Source organism: Neovison vison, chromosome 8 (genome assembly GCF_020171115.1).
Source record: "Neovison vison isolate M4711 chromosome 8, ASM_NN_V1, whole genome shotgun sequence".
NCBI lineage: Eukaryota > Metazoa > Chordata > Mammalia > Carnivora > Mustelidae > Neogale > Neogale vison.
The window spans coordinates 107006076-107022846 of NC_058098.1; the positions used below are offsets into that span (position 1 = coordinate 107006076).

Below are 16771 nucleotides of genomic sequence, written 5' to 3' on the forward strand. Positions count from 1 at the left end.
TAGCAAGAGGCTTATTTGAGCTCATTTTAAAGAAAGTTTCATAATAATCAGGGCTTTCTAATAAGGTAAGGCAATTCCTTGACACCAGCAATATTCCTGCAAAGACGAAATACCTAATGGGATCTATAGAATCCTCTAGCACTAGGTGGGAGATCAGGTCAGATAATTTGAAATCCATTCGATTACTAAGATTCCAAAAAGACCAACAGAACTCCCTATGCTTTTCTGAAACTGTCTATAAACAAGCCTCTTTCGTACTCATTAACCAAAAAGGCTCTTGCCCAGCTGCTAGTGTTAACCATTAGGAAGGATCGTGGTCCTCGACAAAGAGTCCAAAATTTTCATTAAAATAATTGTCAGTTATTGTATTAGAAGCATATTTGTATATAATTAATGTAAATATGAAGATGCATAAATCCAGAAACCTCTGCATGGCTCCCGGCTAAACTCCCCACTTGAGGCCAAAGTGAAAAGCTGCTATGATAGCTTCATGCCCAGCTGAGTGCCCAACTGGTGAAGCAAATGTGGCAAACAGGGACCCAGACATGACTCCCTCTCTACTCACTTTCTCAGCATCCAGGAGAGAGGTACCCTGACATGCAGAATACCAGAAACATTCCCCAGACATCTTCGTGAAACCAGCGAATAGGCAAAACAGGGGGCAAGCTTTTTTTTTTAATTTTTTTTAATTTATTTATTAGACAAACAGAGATCACAAGTAGGCAGAGAGGCAGGCAGAGAGAGGAAGGGAAGCAGGCTCCTTGCTGAGCAGAGAGCCCGATGCAGGGCTCGATCCCAGGATCCTGGGATCATGACCTGAACCAAAGGCAGAGGCTTAACCCACTGAGCCACCCAGGTGCCCCAGGGGGCAAGCTTTGAAGGAAAACTTTTCAGGCTGAAATAAGAGTGGGGTGTGTCTAATGACTCAGGAAGACTTAAAAAGGAACCACTTTGAAAGCAGCATGGCACTTCCTCTAAAAATTGAAAATAGAAATACCATATAATCCAACAATACTCCTTCTCTATAAACACCGCCAAAGAATTGAAAACAGAGATGCCAACAGGTAGCTGTGCACCCATGTTTATAGTAGGGTTACTCACAGCAGCTAAAAGGTGGAAACAACCCAAGTGTCCATCCACAGATGAACGTATAAAGGTGGTACAAGCATACAAGGGACTATGATTCCGCCTTAGAAAGGGAGGAGATCCCGCCATATGATGCGACATGGATGAAACTTGAGGGCTTACTGCTTAGGGAAATAAGCCGACAATACCACCTAAATGGGGGTCGCTGAGTAATCAAAATCACACATAGCAAGTGAAGTGGTGCTTCCCCTCCCCCCCCCAAAAGGAGGGGTGAATTTCCACTTTAATGGGGATAGAGTTTCTATTTAGGACCATAAACAAGTTTGGGATTTGGATGGTGGTGAGGGTTGTACAACACAGTGAATGTACTTAATGCCATTGGACTGTACACTTAAATCTGGTTAAAATGGCAACTTCCGTTAGGTGTATGTTGCCTCGGTTAAAAAGAAAAAAAAAAATTGAGAAAAGAGCAGCCACCCTGCAGTGCTAAGAACTTAGAGCTTTTGGATTCATGAGAACGTTCACAAGTAAAGCTAATATGCTGGTGACGCGCTCCGAATTCATCAGACTTGGGGTTTACCTTATTGTTTTCAGAGGTGTGTGACTCTTAGGGTGTGAGGGGAGTAAGGCGGCCCTGCCTATGCTGCCGAGCGGGTTTTCGTAACCGACTCCACGACCGGCAGTACACGGTCCCTCAGAAGAAACCAGCCGGACTGTCCGGCGAACGCGGTCGCAAGTTCCCGCAGCCGCCTTTAATGTCCGGGAGCTGCACGTTCTTCCAATCAAAGGGCTCCCGGGGAGGGCTCGAAGGGTAGAGCCAACCGGAAGGCCTCTATTCCTTTTGTCCCGCCCTCTCATGCTTCCTATTGGCGAGTTTCAAACCCACAGGAGCCAATGAGAGCGAGAGGACGCGTTGGGCCCGGTTCGTAACTTCAGGCGCGGGCTTTGAAGAAAAACTGTCGCGGAGGTGTCATGGTGCCACCGAGGCCGTCCGCAGCCGCGGGTGAGTAAGATCGTGAGGCCCTGCGTCTTGCAGGCGCTCCAGCAGGGGCGGGGAAGAAGGGAGGCCAGCGAGTCAGTTATTTTAGCGGAAAGTGTCGGTCCGCTCCCGTGCCTCAGTCTCCCCCTTGGGCGTTTCCAGTCCAGAAAGCACTGATGCGAGCCCAGGCCCTGGCCCTGGGTAGGGGAGAGTAGATGCGGAGCCAGATGCCTTATAGGCATCTTCCCCGTAATTCCTGCAGCAGCTCTGCAAAGAGACGTCATTGTCATCTCGTTTAGGTGGAGAACCTGAGACCCCTTACCCGGGTCGCACACCCCAAAGGAAGCCAAGCGCTCCCTAACCCAGATTTGGCTCCAGGCAGAGCCTGGGCGTGGTCCTCTGTGCTGCCGCCTGATCTTTGACAGCTGCCAAGAGGCGGTGTCTGACCCTAAAGGGGGGCGGTGGACGCGGTTGGGGGGCGAAAGGGGGGCACTGGAAGCTGGTTAAATCTGCACCGAGAACTGAGGGTCCTGGATTCCCTGATCTCTTAAATGTACCTGGAGCCCTTAGCTGCCTTTCAAAATATGGCTCAGATGCCACCAACTCCCAAATGCACACAGTGTTTTGATAGTTTCAGTAATACTACCTGTTGACTATCTGCTAGGTCATGGGCACTGTCCTAGGCACTTTACATAACAGCCCTTAAAGATAGGCATTTCTGTCTCTATTTTATAGGTTCAGCAGCAGTGAGGTGTGCTAACTTGCTAGAAGCCACAGCGCTGGGATTTTGACTCTGTCTCTCAGCCAGTGCTCTCTACACTGCCTGGCACAGTAAAATGCATAATCCTCAAAGTTGTCTCCTAGGGATGCATCAGAGCTGGATATCAAAACACACAGCAACTCGGTTTAATGAAATTAAGAATTGTTTTGGACCCCATTGTCTTTTTTTTTTTTTTTTGCCATTATTGAATTTTAGCCTTCTCCAACCACCTATTATTCCTCTCACTCATTCCCTGCTTCTGAACTCTCATAATTCTTTCTTTGACCCTTTCTTAGGATACCTATATTTTACCCTTTATTGTAATTATTGTTGTTTATTTTATTTTTACTCCTAGATTGAAACTTTCTGAAGACAGAAATACTGAATTTTCATACCCTCACAAATGCCTTGCTTAGAAAGTCACCATGTAGGGGCTCCCGGGTGGCTCAGTGGGTTAAGCCTCTGCCTTAGGCTCAGGTCATGATCTCAGGGTCCTGGGATCGAGCCCCAAATCGGGCTCTCTGCTCAGCAGGGATCCTGCTTCCCCCTCTCTCTCTGCCTGCTGCTCTCCATACTTGCAATCTCTGTCAAATAAATAAATAAAATCTTTTTTAAAAAAAAGAAAGTCACCATGTAATAGATGTTTGCCATGAACCCCCTAACCTGGCCTATTTTGTCCTCAGGCTCAAAGAAAACCATGTAAGGATTTGTGGCAAAAATCTTCATCCCTGTCGAAAAACCAAAAAACAATAAGACCAGACCAAGTGGCTCCTGGGTGATTCAGTTGGTTAGGCATTCAACTCTTGATTTCAGTTCAGATCTTGATCTCAGGGTCATGAGTTCAAACCTCACATTGAGATCCATGCTGGGCGTGGAGCCTACTTAAAAAAATAAAATATTTTTAAAAAAAAGACCGGGCCTGGTTAACCAGCTCTAATAAGCCAATAACAGATTTCTTCATGCAAAACATAATACGTTATAGCTGAGAACGGTGACTGTGAGCAAGGACTCTGGAGTTGGATAAACCTGGCTTCAAATCCTGGCTTTGCTACATATTAGCTAGGGGATTTGGGCATATCATTTACCCTCTTTAGATTTCAGCCTGTAAAATACCACATAGGATTGTTGTGTGGATTAAAGAAAGTAATGTAAGTATGAAGAGTTCAGTATAGGACATGGCATACTGATAATATTTTTAATATAGACATTAACTTGGAGGCAAATTTGTGGGGTTAGGAACTTTGTAACATATGGACAGTACAAAGTCAAAATTATTACAGAAGAGTGCCATCTTTTAGAATATTAGTTAAAATCTCCAACTAGGGGCACCTGGGTGGCTCAGTGGGTTAAGCCTCTGCCTTCAGCTCAGGTCCTGGGATGGAGTCCCACATCAGGCTCTCTGCTCAGCGGGGAGCCTGCTCCCCCCCCCACCCCGCCCGTCTGCCCCTGTGCCTACTTGCGCTCTCTCTCCTTCAAATAAATAAATAAAATATTTAAAAAGAAATCTACAACTAAAGTTCTGCTGTTTGTTTTCCTGCCTATTTTGCAGAAGAGCGGCAGAGAAAGCTCCAGGAGTACCTAGCAGCCAAGGGAAAACTGAAGTGCCAAAACACCAAGTGAGTTTGTCTCACACAATTATGCAAGTTTTGTTGCCCTCGTTGCTACTAGCAATTTAAAGCCTTTCAAAGCATAGTCCTTTGGGGATGCCTAGGGGGCTCAGTTGGTTAAGTGTCTTCCTCTGGCTCAGGTCATGATCCCAGGGTCCTGGGATGGAGCCCCATGTTGGGCTCCCTGCTCAGTGGGGAGCCTACTTCTCCTTCTCTCCCTGTTTGTATTCTCTTTCTCTCTCTCTATCAAATAAACATTTTTTTTTTTTAAAGAAAGGACATACTCCTTAAAAAAAAATAGCCCCCTTTGGGGCGCCTGGGTGGCTCAGTGGGTTAAAGCCTCTGCCTTCAGCTCGGGTCATGATCCCAGGGTCCTGGGATCGAGCCCCGCCTCGGGCTCTCTGCACGGCAGGGAGCCTGCTTCCTCCATTCTCTCTGCCTGCCTCTCTGCCTACTTGTGATCTCTGTCTGTCAAATAAATAAATAAAATCTCTTTTTAAAAAAAATAGCCCTTTTGTTTGCAGTCTACTCAAACTGCATTGAGAGCCTATGATAACTCAGAAAAGAGTACATTGGTCCAAACAAAAAAAAAACCAAACCTGAGCAGGTTAAGCATTAATATTATGACAGTCTCTAAAGTGGGGGGTGGGGGGAAGATTCACAGTATTACCTACAATGCTGGAAGCTTTTCCTATCCCTGCTTTTTTTCCTGGGGAAGTGATTCTTGTGAAGGCTAGAAAAGGTCAAGGAGTTGAATGACCCTGGTTTTGTTGTTCCTTGCTAAGGCAGGAGAGCCAGTTATAGTCAGTCCTCCACAGCTCCACACCAACATCCTCCAGCCCAACAATGGTCTTTGGCCATTCTCTCAGCACTTACTCTTGAGTTGGACAGAATATGACTGTTTTGCTTTTATCTTCCATCAACATCTTGCCATTGTAGTGGTGTTACTAGTCCCTCTTAGCTTAACATTGATATATTTTCTCCTCAAAGAAGAGGAAGTGAATTTTTACAAAGTTAGCTTTGACCCTTTATTTTAGTTTCCTTTAACTTTGGAGTTTTACTCAACTCTATTTCCTTAATTAAATAAATTTAATTCATTTATTCAACAAATATTTATTTAATACATATAATATATCAGTCACTCTTGGTTCTGGAGATGTGGTACTTAACAAGACAGAGAGGTCCCTCTCCCTCCAGGGTTTATGTTCAAGATGTGGGAAACTAACAGCAAATCATGATCGAAGTCCCTTTTAGTCTGGGGATTGTTTTTGTTCCATGCAGATTGAACCCTTCTAAACTCCTCTACTTTCCTGTCCACTGTTACATTTTCTGCTCACTGGCTAGATTTCATATGTGCTCCTGTTCTTTTAATTCTATCTCTTTTTTCACCTCTGAATATTCATTATCTGAAGATACTTAAAACTTGAAAATGGAAATTTTTCAAAGAAGCTGTTAATTACCTTCTTGACATCATATCTCTACAATATTGCATACTGCAGTATTCAAGAAATGATGTTTCAATGAACAACAGTATGTGAATATGAAGAAGACATGTATTTCATTAATCTTGTTAGAATGCTGCATTTATGCATAGGACATTTCTGAAAGGATCACAAAAAAATGGGTAAGAGTGGTGTGGTCACTGAGGAGTAGAATAACAGAACTAAGAAAGGGGTAATAAGGAGACTTTATTGCATATAATTTTGAATTATTTTACAATATACAGAAATTCCAATGATTTAAAATTCTAATCTTAATAAATCTTAATCATTATACTTCCCAGGCCTTGCTGATCCTTCTGTAGTAAGAATTAATCTTATTTTATCTTTTATAGGCCTTATCTAAAAGCCAAGAGCAATTGTCTGAATCCTCCACTTTCTAAATCTGTAAGTAGAAATTAGTCTTTCAAAAAATAATCATTTTGGGGGTGTCTGGGTGGCTCAGCCCATTAAGTGGTTGATTTTCGATTTCAGCTCAGGTCATGATCTCAGGGTCATTAGATCGAGCCCCAGGTCTCAGCATGGAGTCTGCTTGAGATCCTCTCCCTCTGCCCCTCCCCCTGCTCATGGACTCACTCTCTCTCTCTCTCTCTCTCAAATAAATAAATTAAATACATCTTTAAAATATAGTCATCATCATTTGGGGGGCACCTGGGTAACTCAGGCAGTTGAGTGACTGACTCTGGATTTTGGCTCAAGTCATGAGAGTGAGAACCCGCGGTCTTAACCACTTGGGTATGCTGCCATGAAGTTAAATGGCTCATTTAAAGGGAACACCTATATTGGATTTTCCAAGCTACTAACAAGCTATGCTTCCTAAACAGTTCAGTTCAGCTATATTATAGATAGAATGGTAGAGGATCCTCACATTTTCAAGGTTTAAATGAAAGAAATTAGCCTTCTGAAAGGCTACATATAACATCATTAGACACTGAACGATAGAAAACATATATAAGACAACACTGTCAGATCATGATGTGATCACTGGGTTAGACTTCTACTTCATGTAGATTGAATTAGTGTAGTATACAAGTAATAAACGAAAAATCTGCTGGGAAAAAAGCGTCCTCATTCAGAGTTCCCAGAGGCTTCTCTGGGAAGCTGACAGTACTGATTTCAGAAAGTCATCTCTTTTTTTTTTTTTTTAAGTGTTTGCTATTTTTTTTTTTTTCAGAAAAACAGTATTCATTATTTTTTCACCACACCCAGTGCTCCATGCAAGCCGTGCCCTCTATAATACCCACCACCTGGTACCCCAACCTCCCACCTCCACTTCAAACCCCTCAGATTGTTTTTCAGAGTCCATAGTCTCTCATGGTTCACCTCCCCTTCCAATTTACCCAAATTCCCTACTCCTCTCTAACACCCCTTGTCATCTCTTAAATGGAGTGATGCCTACCTCTTTTTTACCCAGTTGTGAAGATAAAAATTAAGTCGGAAACGCAAGTATGGAACAGGATGAACTAAGAAGCCTAGGCAAATAATAGTCATCGTTACAATTGTATAATGCCTTATAATTTATAAAAAATTTATAAAACATTTTCATACCTAATTATAATAGCTAACATTTGAGTACTTATCATCCTGATACTGGGCAAGACACTTACATATAATATCTCAATTAATATTCAAAAGAACCCTGTAAGAAAAGTGGCCTTATGATTTAATGTCCAGATACCTTCATGAATAAAAGGAGGTACTGTTATGTTGGACTAATGATCATAAATAAAAACTATCTTGTGAAAAATAGGACGTTATGACACACTAGAAGATATATATCATTATTGTTATTTTACAAATGAAAGGACTAAGGCTCAAGGAAATTGAATATTTTGCCAAAATTATACATCCAGTAATTATACAGACTCAAGACTTGAACAAAGCTCTTCTGGCATACTCTTACTGCAGTGTTGCTACCCAAAGGAACACAAAGTTTTTCATTTTCTGTTCCTATCTGGCAGTTTAATATATTGAATCAATATCTGAAAGGATTCCTTGGAGCCATACCCTTAAATTTATTGAGAAACTATGATATATAATTGTTAAAAACTGACTAGGTCCAAATCCTAACTCCTTCATTTTCTAGCTAAATGACCTTGGGCAAGTTATTATATGTGCTGCCAAAGCGAACATGACCCTGGGCAAGTTATATAACTTTATCTGTAAAATGAAAATAATAGGAGATTTCTCATGGAGTTATTCAGAGGAAATACACACACACACACACACAATACATATAAACATATATATATATATATATACACATATAAACATATATATGTTGAGAAGTATGATAGGGTAATGAACTATAAACTTCTAAGCACAAAAATCTAGGTTAAAAATTTTGTGGTTAACTGGAACAAAAAGAGACCCAGGGAAAAAGGGAAAGGTGTTATGTTTTCCTTTTTTTTTTTTAAGATTTATTTATTTGACAGACAGAGATCACAAATAGGCAGAAAGGCAGGCAGAGAGAGGGGAAAGCAGGCTCCCCGCTGAGCAGGGAGCCCGATGTGGGGCTCTATCCCAGGACCTTGAGATCATGACCCAAGCCATAGACAGAGGCTTTAACCCACTGAGCCACCCAGGCACCCCTTCATTTTTTGTTTTTTTAACATTTTGTTCATTTGAGAGAGAGAGAGAGCATGCACATAAGAAAGAGAGAGAGAGAGAGAGAGAGCAAGAAGAAGAAAGGGGAAGGGAGAAACAGACTCCCCAGTGAGCAAGGAGCCCAACATGGGGCTCCCTCCCAGGACCCTGGGATCAAGACCTGAGCTGAAAGCAGACGCTGAACCAACTGAGCCACCCAGGCACCCCATGTTTTCAATTTTTAAAGAAGAATATATTTGTATGGTTTTCTAAATGAATTATAGTGAGTGTCCAATTTCATTTATCTTAAAAGGCCAATATTTACACTGTGCCTGAAATTACATCCTTTACAACTAATTTAAACTAACAATGAAAAACTTTACTTTAAATGTTAACTTTAAAAAGTATGAAAAGGCACAGGGTTTGTCAGTTATTTTGGACATATATGAACAAAAGTGCTTGAAAAACACTGATAAGATGAGCTTTGCAATCTCTTTCAGCCTTACTACAGCCCTCATTTCATCATATCATAATTTTTTTGTGCATATATCTTTTCTATTAGTGCTCCTCAGGGGTAAGTATCTTCCCTTCTCATCTTGCATGCCCTTAGAGTCTAGCACAGTGCCTAGCATATATTCAGTAAACCTGCTGTAATATAAACCCTAGTCATATCCTTTGTGCATTTTCTCTCTCCCCTGGCTTCATATGTCCAAAATAAAGTGACCAAATTCAGTTTAGATCAATTGTTCCCTCTTGTACAGACTTCGATTTTTTTTTTTTAATCAGTTTGATCCATCAGTTCTGCAGTGAGTCATCAGAGACCAAGAGTTAGAGACTGAAGTTCCACCTTCAACCCTGCCCCTAGTACCCTGCCTGACCTTCGGCAGCTCACTTTCCCTCTCAAATGGAGGGGCTCAATTCCAGTCTTGGGGGCACCTGGATATGGCTCAGGGGCAACCTTGATCTCAGGGTTGTAGGTTCGAGCCCCATGTTGGGTGCAGAGATTACCTAAAAATAAAATCTTAAAATAATAACAATAATAATAAAATTTTAGCCTTAATTCTCTGTATTTGCATATTGATTGCAGACTATTCTATTAGCCTGATGACTCTTCTAAGTCTAGATTTTCTCTCAATGTAGTATTTAAAACTGCAGAACCAGTTCTACCACTTACAATAAATTAGCAAGGTCAGGCTGAACTCAAATAAAGATATAAAAACTGGTGCTCGCTTCGGCAGCACATATACTAAAAAAAAAAAAAGATATAAAAACTGAACAAAAGAGAAAATATTTGCAAGTCATATATGATAAGGACCTACTATCCAGGATATATAAAGAGCTCTTGCAGGTCAGCAATTAAAAAGACAAATAATTAAAATGGACAAAAGAAAATAATAATAATAAAATGGACAAAAGATCTATATAGACCTTTCTCCAAAGGAGATATACAAATGGCCAATAAGAGATGAAAAGATGTTCCATATCATTACCCATCAGAGAAATGCAAATAAAAACCACAATGAAATACTACTTCATACCCACTAGGATGGTTATAATAAAAAAAAAAAAAGACAGATAACAAGGATTGGGGAGGATATGGAGAAATTAGAACTTTTATACAATGTTGGTGGGAAAGTAAAATGCGGCAGCCACTTTGGGAAACAGTTTAGCAGTTCCTCAGAATTTAAACAGAGTTACCATATGACCTAGCAATTCCACTCCTATGGCTATATCCAAGAGAACTGAAAACATGCTCACACAAAAGCTGATAACAAATGTTCACAGCAACATTATTCATAATAACTAAAAAGTGTAAACAACCTAAATGTCCATCAATGAGGGAATAATGAAAATGTGGTATATCCATGAAATAAAATATTTATTCAGCCATTAAATGCAATAATGCAGTGCATGTGTGCAAACAAGGAGTATAGGAGAATTCTCTGCACTTATCACTCAAGTTTGTTTTGAAGCTAAAACTGTTCTTAAAAATAAAGTTTTTTATTGAAAAATCGTGGTGAAGACTGACACATGCTACAATATGGGTGAACCTCAAGAACATTCTTCTAAGTGAAAGAAGCCAGACACAGAGGGCCACATATTGTATGACTCCATTTATACAAAATGTCCAGACTAGGCAAATCGGTAGAGGCAGAAAGTAGATTAGTAGTTGCCACTGTTTGTGGGGACGAGGAAATGAGGAATGCCTTCTAACAGGTATGGAATTTCTTTCTGGGGTGATGAAAATATTCTGGAACGAGACAGTGGCAATGGTTATACAACCCTGTGAGTATACTAAAACCCACTGCATTACAAGCTTTAAAATGGGGAATTCTTTGTGATACAAATTATATTTCAATTTTTTAAAAAAGGAGAAGAAGAAGAACACCTAAGGATGCCTGGGTGGCTCAGTGAGTTAAATGTCTGCCTTCAGCTCAGGTCATGATCCTTGAGTCCTGGGATTGAGTCCCACATGGGGCTCCTTAATCAGTGGGGATCCTGCTTTTCCCTCTGCCTGCTGCTCCACCTGCTTGTGCACTCTCTGTCTGACAAATAAATAAATAAAGTCTTTAAACAATAACAACAACTAAGGAATAGCACATGTTAGACATGTTTGGAAACTTTGATACCATCATCCCTGCCTCTTCAGTAAGCAATAATAGAGTGGTGAGAGGTAGATGTAAACATTGGGACTCAAGCAATAACCCCCTATAGCCATGTGGTTATCCATCCATCTCCCTGCCTCCCACTTCCAACCCTCCCCTATACCACGACCAGCAACACCACCATTTGCATACCATTCTAGAGCGGACATCTCTTTGCCCTTAATGCCAAGTGGTTTTGGTTTACAGACTTTCTCTAAACATTCACAAAGTTTACATAGTAATTCTCAACAATATTACCAAATCAAAAGTAAAGAGTGGTAACTCTAGCACTCCCATATCTTCCCCTGGAGACATATAATCTACAAATCTCTGCCAAATTCTCCTTTTTGAAACTTGTTTTTAGTGCAAATGCTCTGGAATCCACAATGACTTGCTCCAATTATTTACTGAATCAATTCTAATCTCCCATCCCCTGGCACCTGGGTGGCTCAGTGGGTTAAGCCTCTGTGTTAAGTTCAGGTCATGATCTCAGGGTCCCAGGATCGAACCCCTCATCAGGCTCCCTGCTCAGCGAGGAGCCTGCTTACCCCTCTCTCTCTGCCTGCCTACTTGTGATCTCTCCATCAAATAAATAAATAAAATCTTAAAAAAAAAATAAAGAACTGCTTAAAATTTTTTAAAAAACTAAATAAACTCCTATCCCTAGTTTTTTTAAATTCTCTATAACCTAGTCCTACCTTTCTTATCCAAGATTAAATCACATGAATGAAACATTTACTTGTTGATAATGTACAATCTAACCTTAAAACCCCGTCCTGACTTTACAAATATAACTAACTTTCTACCAAAATGTAAAACTTCATTGAAAATGATTCCAGAGTATCTCAGGTCTCCCAGCACCTACCACCTATCCTTGCCAGGGATGAGACAAAGGTTCTTTTTTTTTTTTTTTTTTAAGATTTTATTTATTTACTTGACAGAGAGAAATCACAAGTAGATGGAGAGGCAGGCAGAGAGAGAGAGAGGGAAGCAGGCTCCCTGCTGAGCAGAGAGCCTGATGCGGGACTCAATCCCAGGACCCTGAGATCATGACCCGAGCCGAAGGCAGCGGCTTAACCCACTGAGCCACCCAGGCGCCCGAGACAAAGGTTCTTGAGTGACCCTGTGACCTTTATAAAAGCAGTGTTGTTAAAAAATATATATATATATAGTGTAGCAATACACAGTACTACTAGGAGGAACTTGGCAGGTACCCTAACATTAGTTTATTATGTATATATCTTTCCAGAGTCCCTAGAAGGACACTTCATTTGGGACATAATGGGCATTCAGCAAATACTTGTTCAACTGAGGCAAATTTTATTTTTTAAATGTAATTTTTGTGTGTTCACTGCATCTCTGCTTAATTCTATCAAGCTAAAATATTCTGGTTTATTTCTAGTGACAGCTCAAATTATAAAGACCTTATAGGGACACGACACCAGATGGCTCCATTGGTTGAGCATCTTGACTCTTGGTTTCAGCTTAGGTCTTGATCTCAGGGTCATGAGATCGAGTCCCTTATAAAGCTGCAGGTCGAACCCCTCATTGGTCTCTATGCTCTGCACTCAGTGGGGAGTCTGCTTAAGATTTTCTCCCTCTCCCTCTGCCCCTCCCCAACTCATGCCTTTATTTTCTCAGATTTAGATGTCTTAAATGAAATTCTGAATAACTAATTTTTTAGTTTTTTTACTAATTTTTTTTGTTTTTAAAACTGAGTTATTGTTATGAATTTATTTTTTTGATGTTTCTCTTTGTCTTTTTAGCATATTATACCCAAAAAAGATGTTACCAGTCGTGTTGCTTTGCCTACCAAAGGTACAAGACCCATCAGCATTAAACTCCAAACCAGACCTGCCAATAATACAGGACCCCAGAACCCAAAGTTGGAGGCACCAAAACTTCGGGGTAAAAGGCTGACTTCAGGATGTGTTTCTTCTAATTCAAACTGCAAGCCTTCCAGCAGTCATCAACCACAGCATAAAGCTGGGTCATCCACTACTGGAGAATTATCTAGAAAAACTATAGGTTCACTTAATGTGCAAGAATTGAAAACTGCAAAGCAGCAGGTAGCAGATCAAGGAACTACTAAATGTTCAGACTCTGTGGACAATAACCATATCGAACATGAACACTTGGATAGCTGTCTAAAAGAGATGAACAAAGAGAACTTGCCCCAAACCTTACCAGACTCTGAAAGGAAGTCAAATCCTGAATTATGGACAATAAGTAAACCAAAGACTAACTCTTATAATCAAATCAAGAGCAGTTTGGCTCCCAAACAAGCCTTAGGCAAAAGTTCTGGGAATAGTGCTGTTCTGAAAGACAGAGTTAATAAACAATTTGTTGGAAAAACACAAATTAGGATACCACCAGTAAAATCACAGCAACTCTCTAGAGGAACAAATCTTGCCAGACCAGGAGAAAAACTCCCAAAGACAGTTCCCTCTCACAATGTTCAGATCCTTAGTAGAACTCAGGCACCAAATAAACCAGTGGTCAAGGACATAAAGGATATAAAGGTTAATAGAGATAAATATGAAAGACCAAATGAAACTAAGTTTAAATCACACATTGTTACTGAACAGAAAATAAAACAAACCAAATCCTGGACATGCCCTAATGTGCTTCAGGGAGGCTTTAATAACAGACATCCAAACATTAAGCAAGATCAGAAATCCACCCGACCTTGTTTTAGAACTCAGACATCATGTGCACTGCAAAATTCAAGAGCCATAAGCCAAAGGCCTAATTTGGCAGTTGGCAGTTTTAATTTGGTCATCCCAAGTACCCCTAACATAACAGCAAATGGAACCAATAGGAATAAATGCAGCAACAGCTATCAACAAAAAGCACAGACTTTGGACTCCAAGTTGAAAAAGACTCTTCCCCAGAACCATTTTCTCAATAAAACAGCTCCCAAAACTCAAGCTGGTAACAAAACCATAAGTGGAGGAAGAGTCCCAAATGAGACCCAGACTAATCCAAATATTAAGAAGAAGATCACAGCAGAGGATCGAAGGTACTTTGCTTAATTCCATAATTTTGCAATTTAAGATTAGGCAATTGACCATCAGGAATATTCAGGCCATAAATAAGGGCTTCTGAGTGATTTTTAGCTACAACCCTGAAAGAAAGAAGATTGGAAGCAAGTATAACAAATATTGACTTGATAGAGCTAGGTGGGACATATGTGTGTTATAAATTATTCCCTGTAATTTTCTGTATGCTTGAAATTATTTTTTAAAACAAAATTGAAACAGAATGTTTGATTAAGACATAGGGGTTGTAGAAGCAGGCTACTCGTTCAAGAAGTACCTTGCAGGAACTGAAAAACAGTAAAAGAGGGCGGGGGTGGGAAGAGCCAGAGTAGTGGTTTTATATAGCTAGGAAGTGGGGAATTGGTAGTCCCTTGTTAAGCAGACCAGTGGTTACATCCAGGAGCGTTATCAGGGAAGAAAGAACAGGAAACCTCCATGAGTGTGAGCAGGCCAAGTTGTGAAAGGTAAGCTAAGACAAAGAGGAGCAGCGAGTTCACACCCAGAGTTCAGACAGTAGAAATGGGGATCTCAGGGTGCTGGAGGTTCACATTAACATACATGTAGCTGGAAACCAAGCCAAAAGTCTTCACATTGTCTTCACTGGACTAGATAGAGTCACAGTGTGGTGAACCTCCCAGGAGAAGCACCTTTATACACTTGGGTGGGCTAGAAAATAAGGAGATTCCTGACAAGGGCTAAAGGAACATGTAAAATTAGATGGTAGGTAGAAGGTATAGAAGGTATAACAGGATGAAGAGAGGGCAGGATTTATTCTCTGAATATAGCCCTGAATACCACCAACAAGTTCTCTGCCCTCCCATAGAAACAGAAAACAAACAGCTTAATTTAGGGTGATGTGATTGAGAGAGAAAGGCTGAGCTGACTTCTTTTTTTTTTTTTTTTTTTTGAGCTGACTTCTTTAGCTAGAAGGATCAAGGAGGTACTTTCAACAGTGACATGTGATCTAGGAAAAGGATAGTGACAAAAAGAAGGATGAGCCTTCTGAGCAAAAAGAAAACTGAGTATAAAGACTCCAAGCTGGTGAATGAGGAAATCAGAGTCCCTCCCCCTGGAGCCCACAGTCTAGACCAGATAACAGATGTTGGGTCTTTAAGACAGTGTGGGGTATGCGGTCTGTGTTTGATTACACAAGATGAGTCTGGAGCAGGACAGAGCACTCACTCATTGCTTGAGTGTTCCTTCAGCACCTGCAGAGTGCTGGGCTCCTGGGAGATACAGTGGTGAGAGCACACAGTCACACTCTAACTTCATGGAGCTTTTTTTCTGGTGTCTATGTGGAAAGTACTAGAATAATAAAATCACAGCACTGAGGTCCTGGGAATAAGTGGGCTTAGAAAAAGGTAAGTTTCCCCTTCATTTATGATTGGAAGGAAGTCTGAGAGAGGAAGAATGCCAGGAACATAGAGGAAACACATGCCAGACATCTCAGCTTCTGTCATTAAGCAGGTGGTTACCATGAAGGTGAAGGAATTGGGGCACTTGGGGCTGAAATAAGCACTATGGATTATGCTCTGGAGTCAAGGAGAGAAACGAGGGTTAATTAGTTATTGACATTCTGGAAGGAGCAAAACCATAAGGTCAGAAAACAGATCGGTGATCACCGGCAGCTGAGGATAAGAAGGGTCGACTACCAAGAAGCATGAAGGAATTTTTGAAGGGTTATATTATAGTTCGGGTGACATGATTTTGTGAATTTGTCAAATCTCACAGAACCATACACTTCCCAAAAAAGGTGAATTTTGCTATATGTTACTGAACGCTTATGGGTTCTAGCCACTGAGCTAGGCACTGGGACATCCAAGGTGTCTGCCTTCACAGAACTTGCATTCTAGTGGAGAAGACAGAAAATCAACACATTGATGAAATTAAATAATACACATAATTATCTCTTCTAAGAGGTGTCATTTGAGCAGAGGACTGAATGAAGATGATAATTCAAGACCCTGAGACAGGAATGAGGGTGGGTCAAGTAACTGAAGGAACATCAAAGCTCCTGGTGGGGATAGAGTAAGAGGGAAAAGGGTATGAGCAGTGACATAGTCTGTCTACACTTTAAAAACTACTCTGGCTACTGGGCACATGATGAATTTGTTGAGGGTGAGCATGGAAGCAAGGACATGAGTTAGGAAGGAAGTTGCTACAGCATTTCAGGAAGAAGGTGACAGTGATACAGACTTGGGTCATGGTAGTAGAGATAGAAAGAAGCCTACTGGCTGTACAATGTTGTGTCAGATGTGAGAGAAAGAAAGAACTATGTAAAGACAACCCCTCGTTCTAGGTCCCAGCAACTGGGTAGATTGGGGTACTATATACCAATATAGGCTATTTGGGAACAGGTTTGGAGATGAACATCAAGACCTTTATTTTAGACAGCATTAAATTTGAAGTGACTGTCAAACATCAAATTAAAAAACACCAACTAGGCAGTGGGTTTTATAAAGTTTGGGGCTCTAGGGGAAAATCTGGCTTGAAATGTACATCTGTGAGTTATAAACATGTAGTAATTTAAAGAAGCTGAAGAGCCTACACTCACATGCTTGAGTCTAT

At 40.8% G+C, this 16771-nt stretch overlaps 1 protein-coding gene across 1 annotated transcript in view; it reads left to right on the plus strand.

Moving 5' to 3' along the window:
- The first annotated feature begins 2005 nt into the window (after positions 1-2005).
- The window catches only part of CKAP2L (cytoskeleton associated protein 2 like), a 31335-nt gene continuing 16569 nt past the window's right edge, over positions 2006-16771 (plus strand). Inside the window, exons 1-4 of the mRNA XM_044261605.1 lie at positions 2006-2089; positions 4375-4441; positions 6267-6318; positions 12929-14184. Coding sequence (XP_044117540.1) covers positions 2059-2089; positions 4375-4441; positions 6267-6318; positions 12929-14184 — 1406 coding nt within the window. The 5' untranslated portion in view covers positions 2006-2058. The remainder of the gene's footprint in view (positions 2090-4374; positions 4442-6266; positions 6319-12928; positions 14185-16771) is intronic.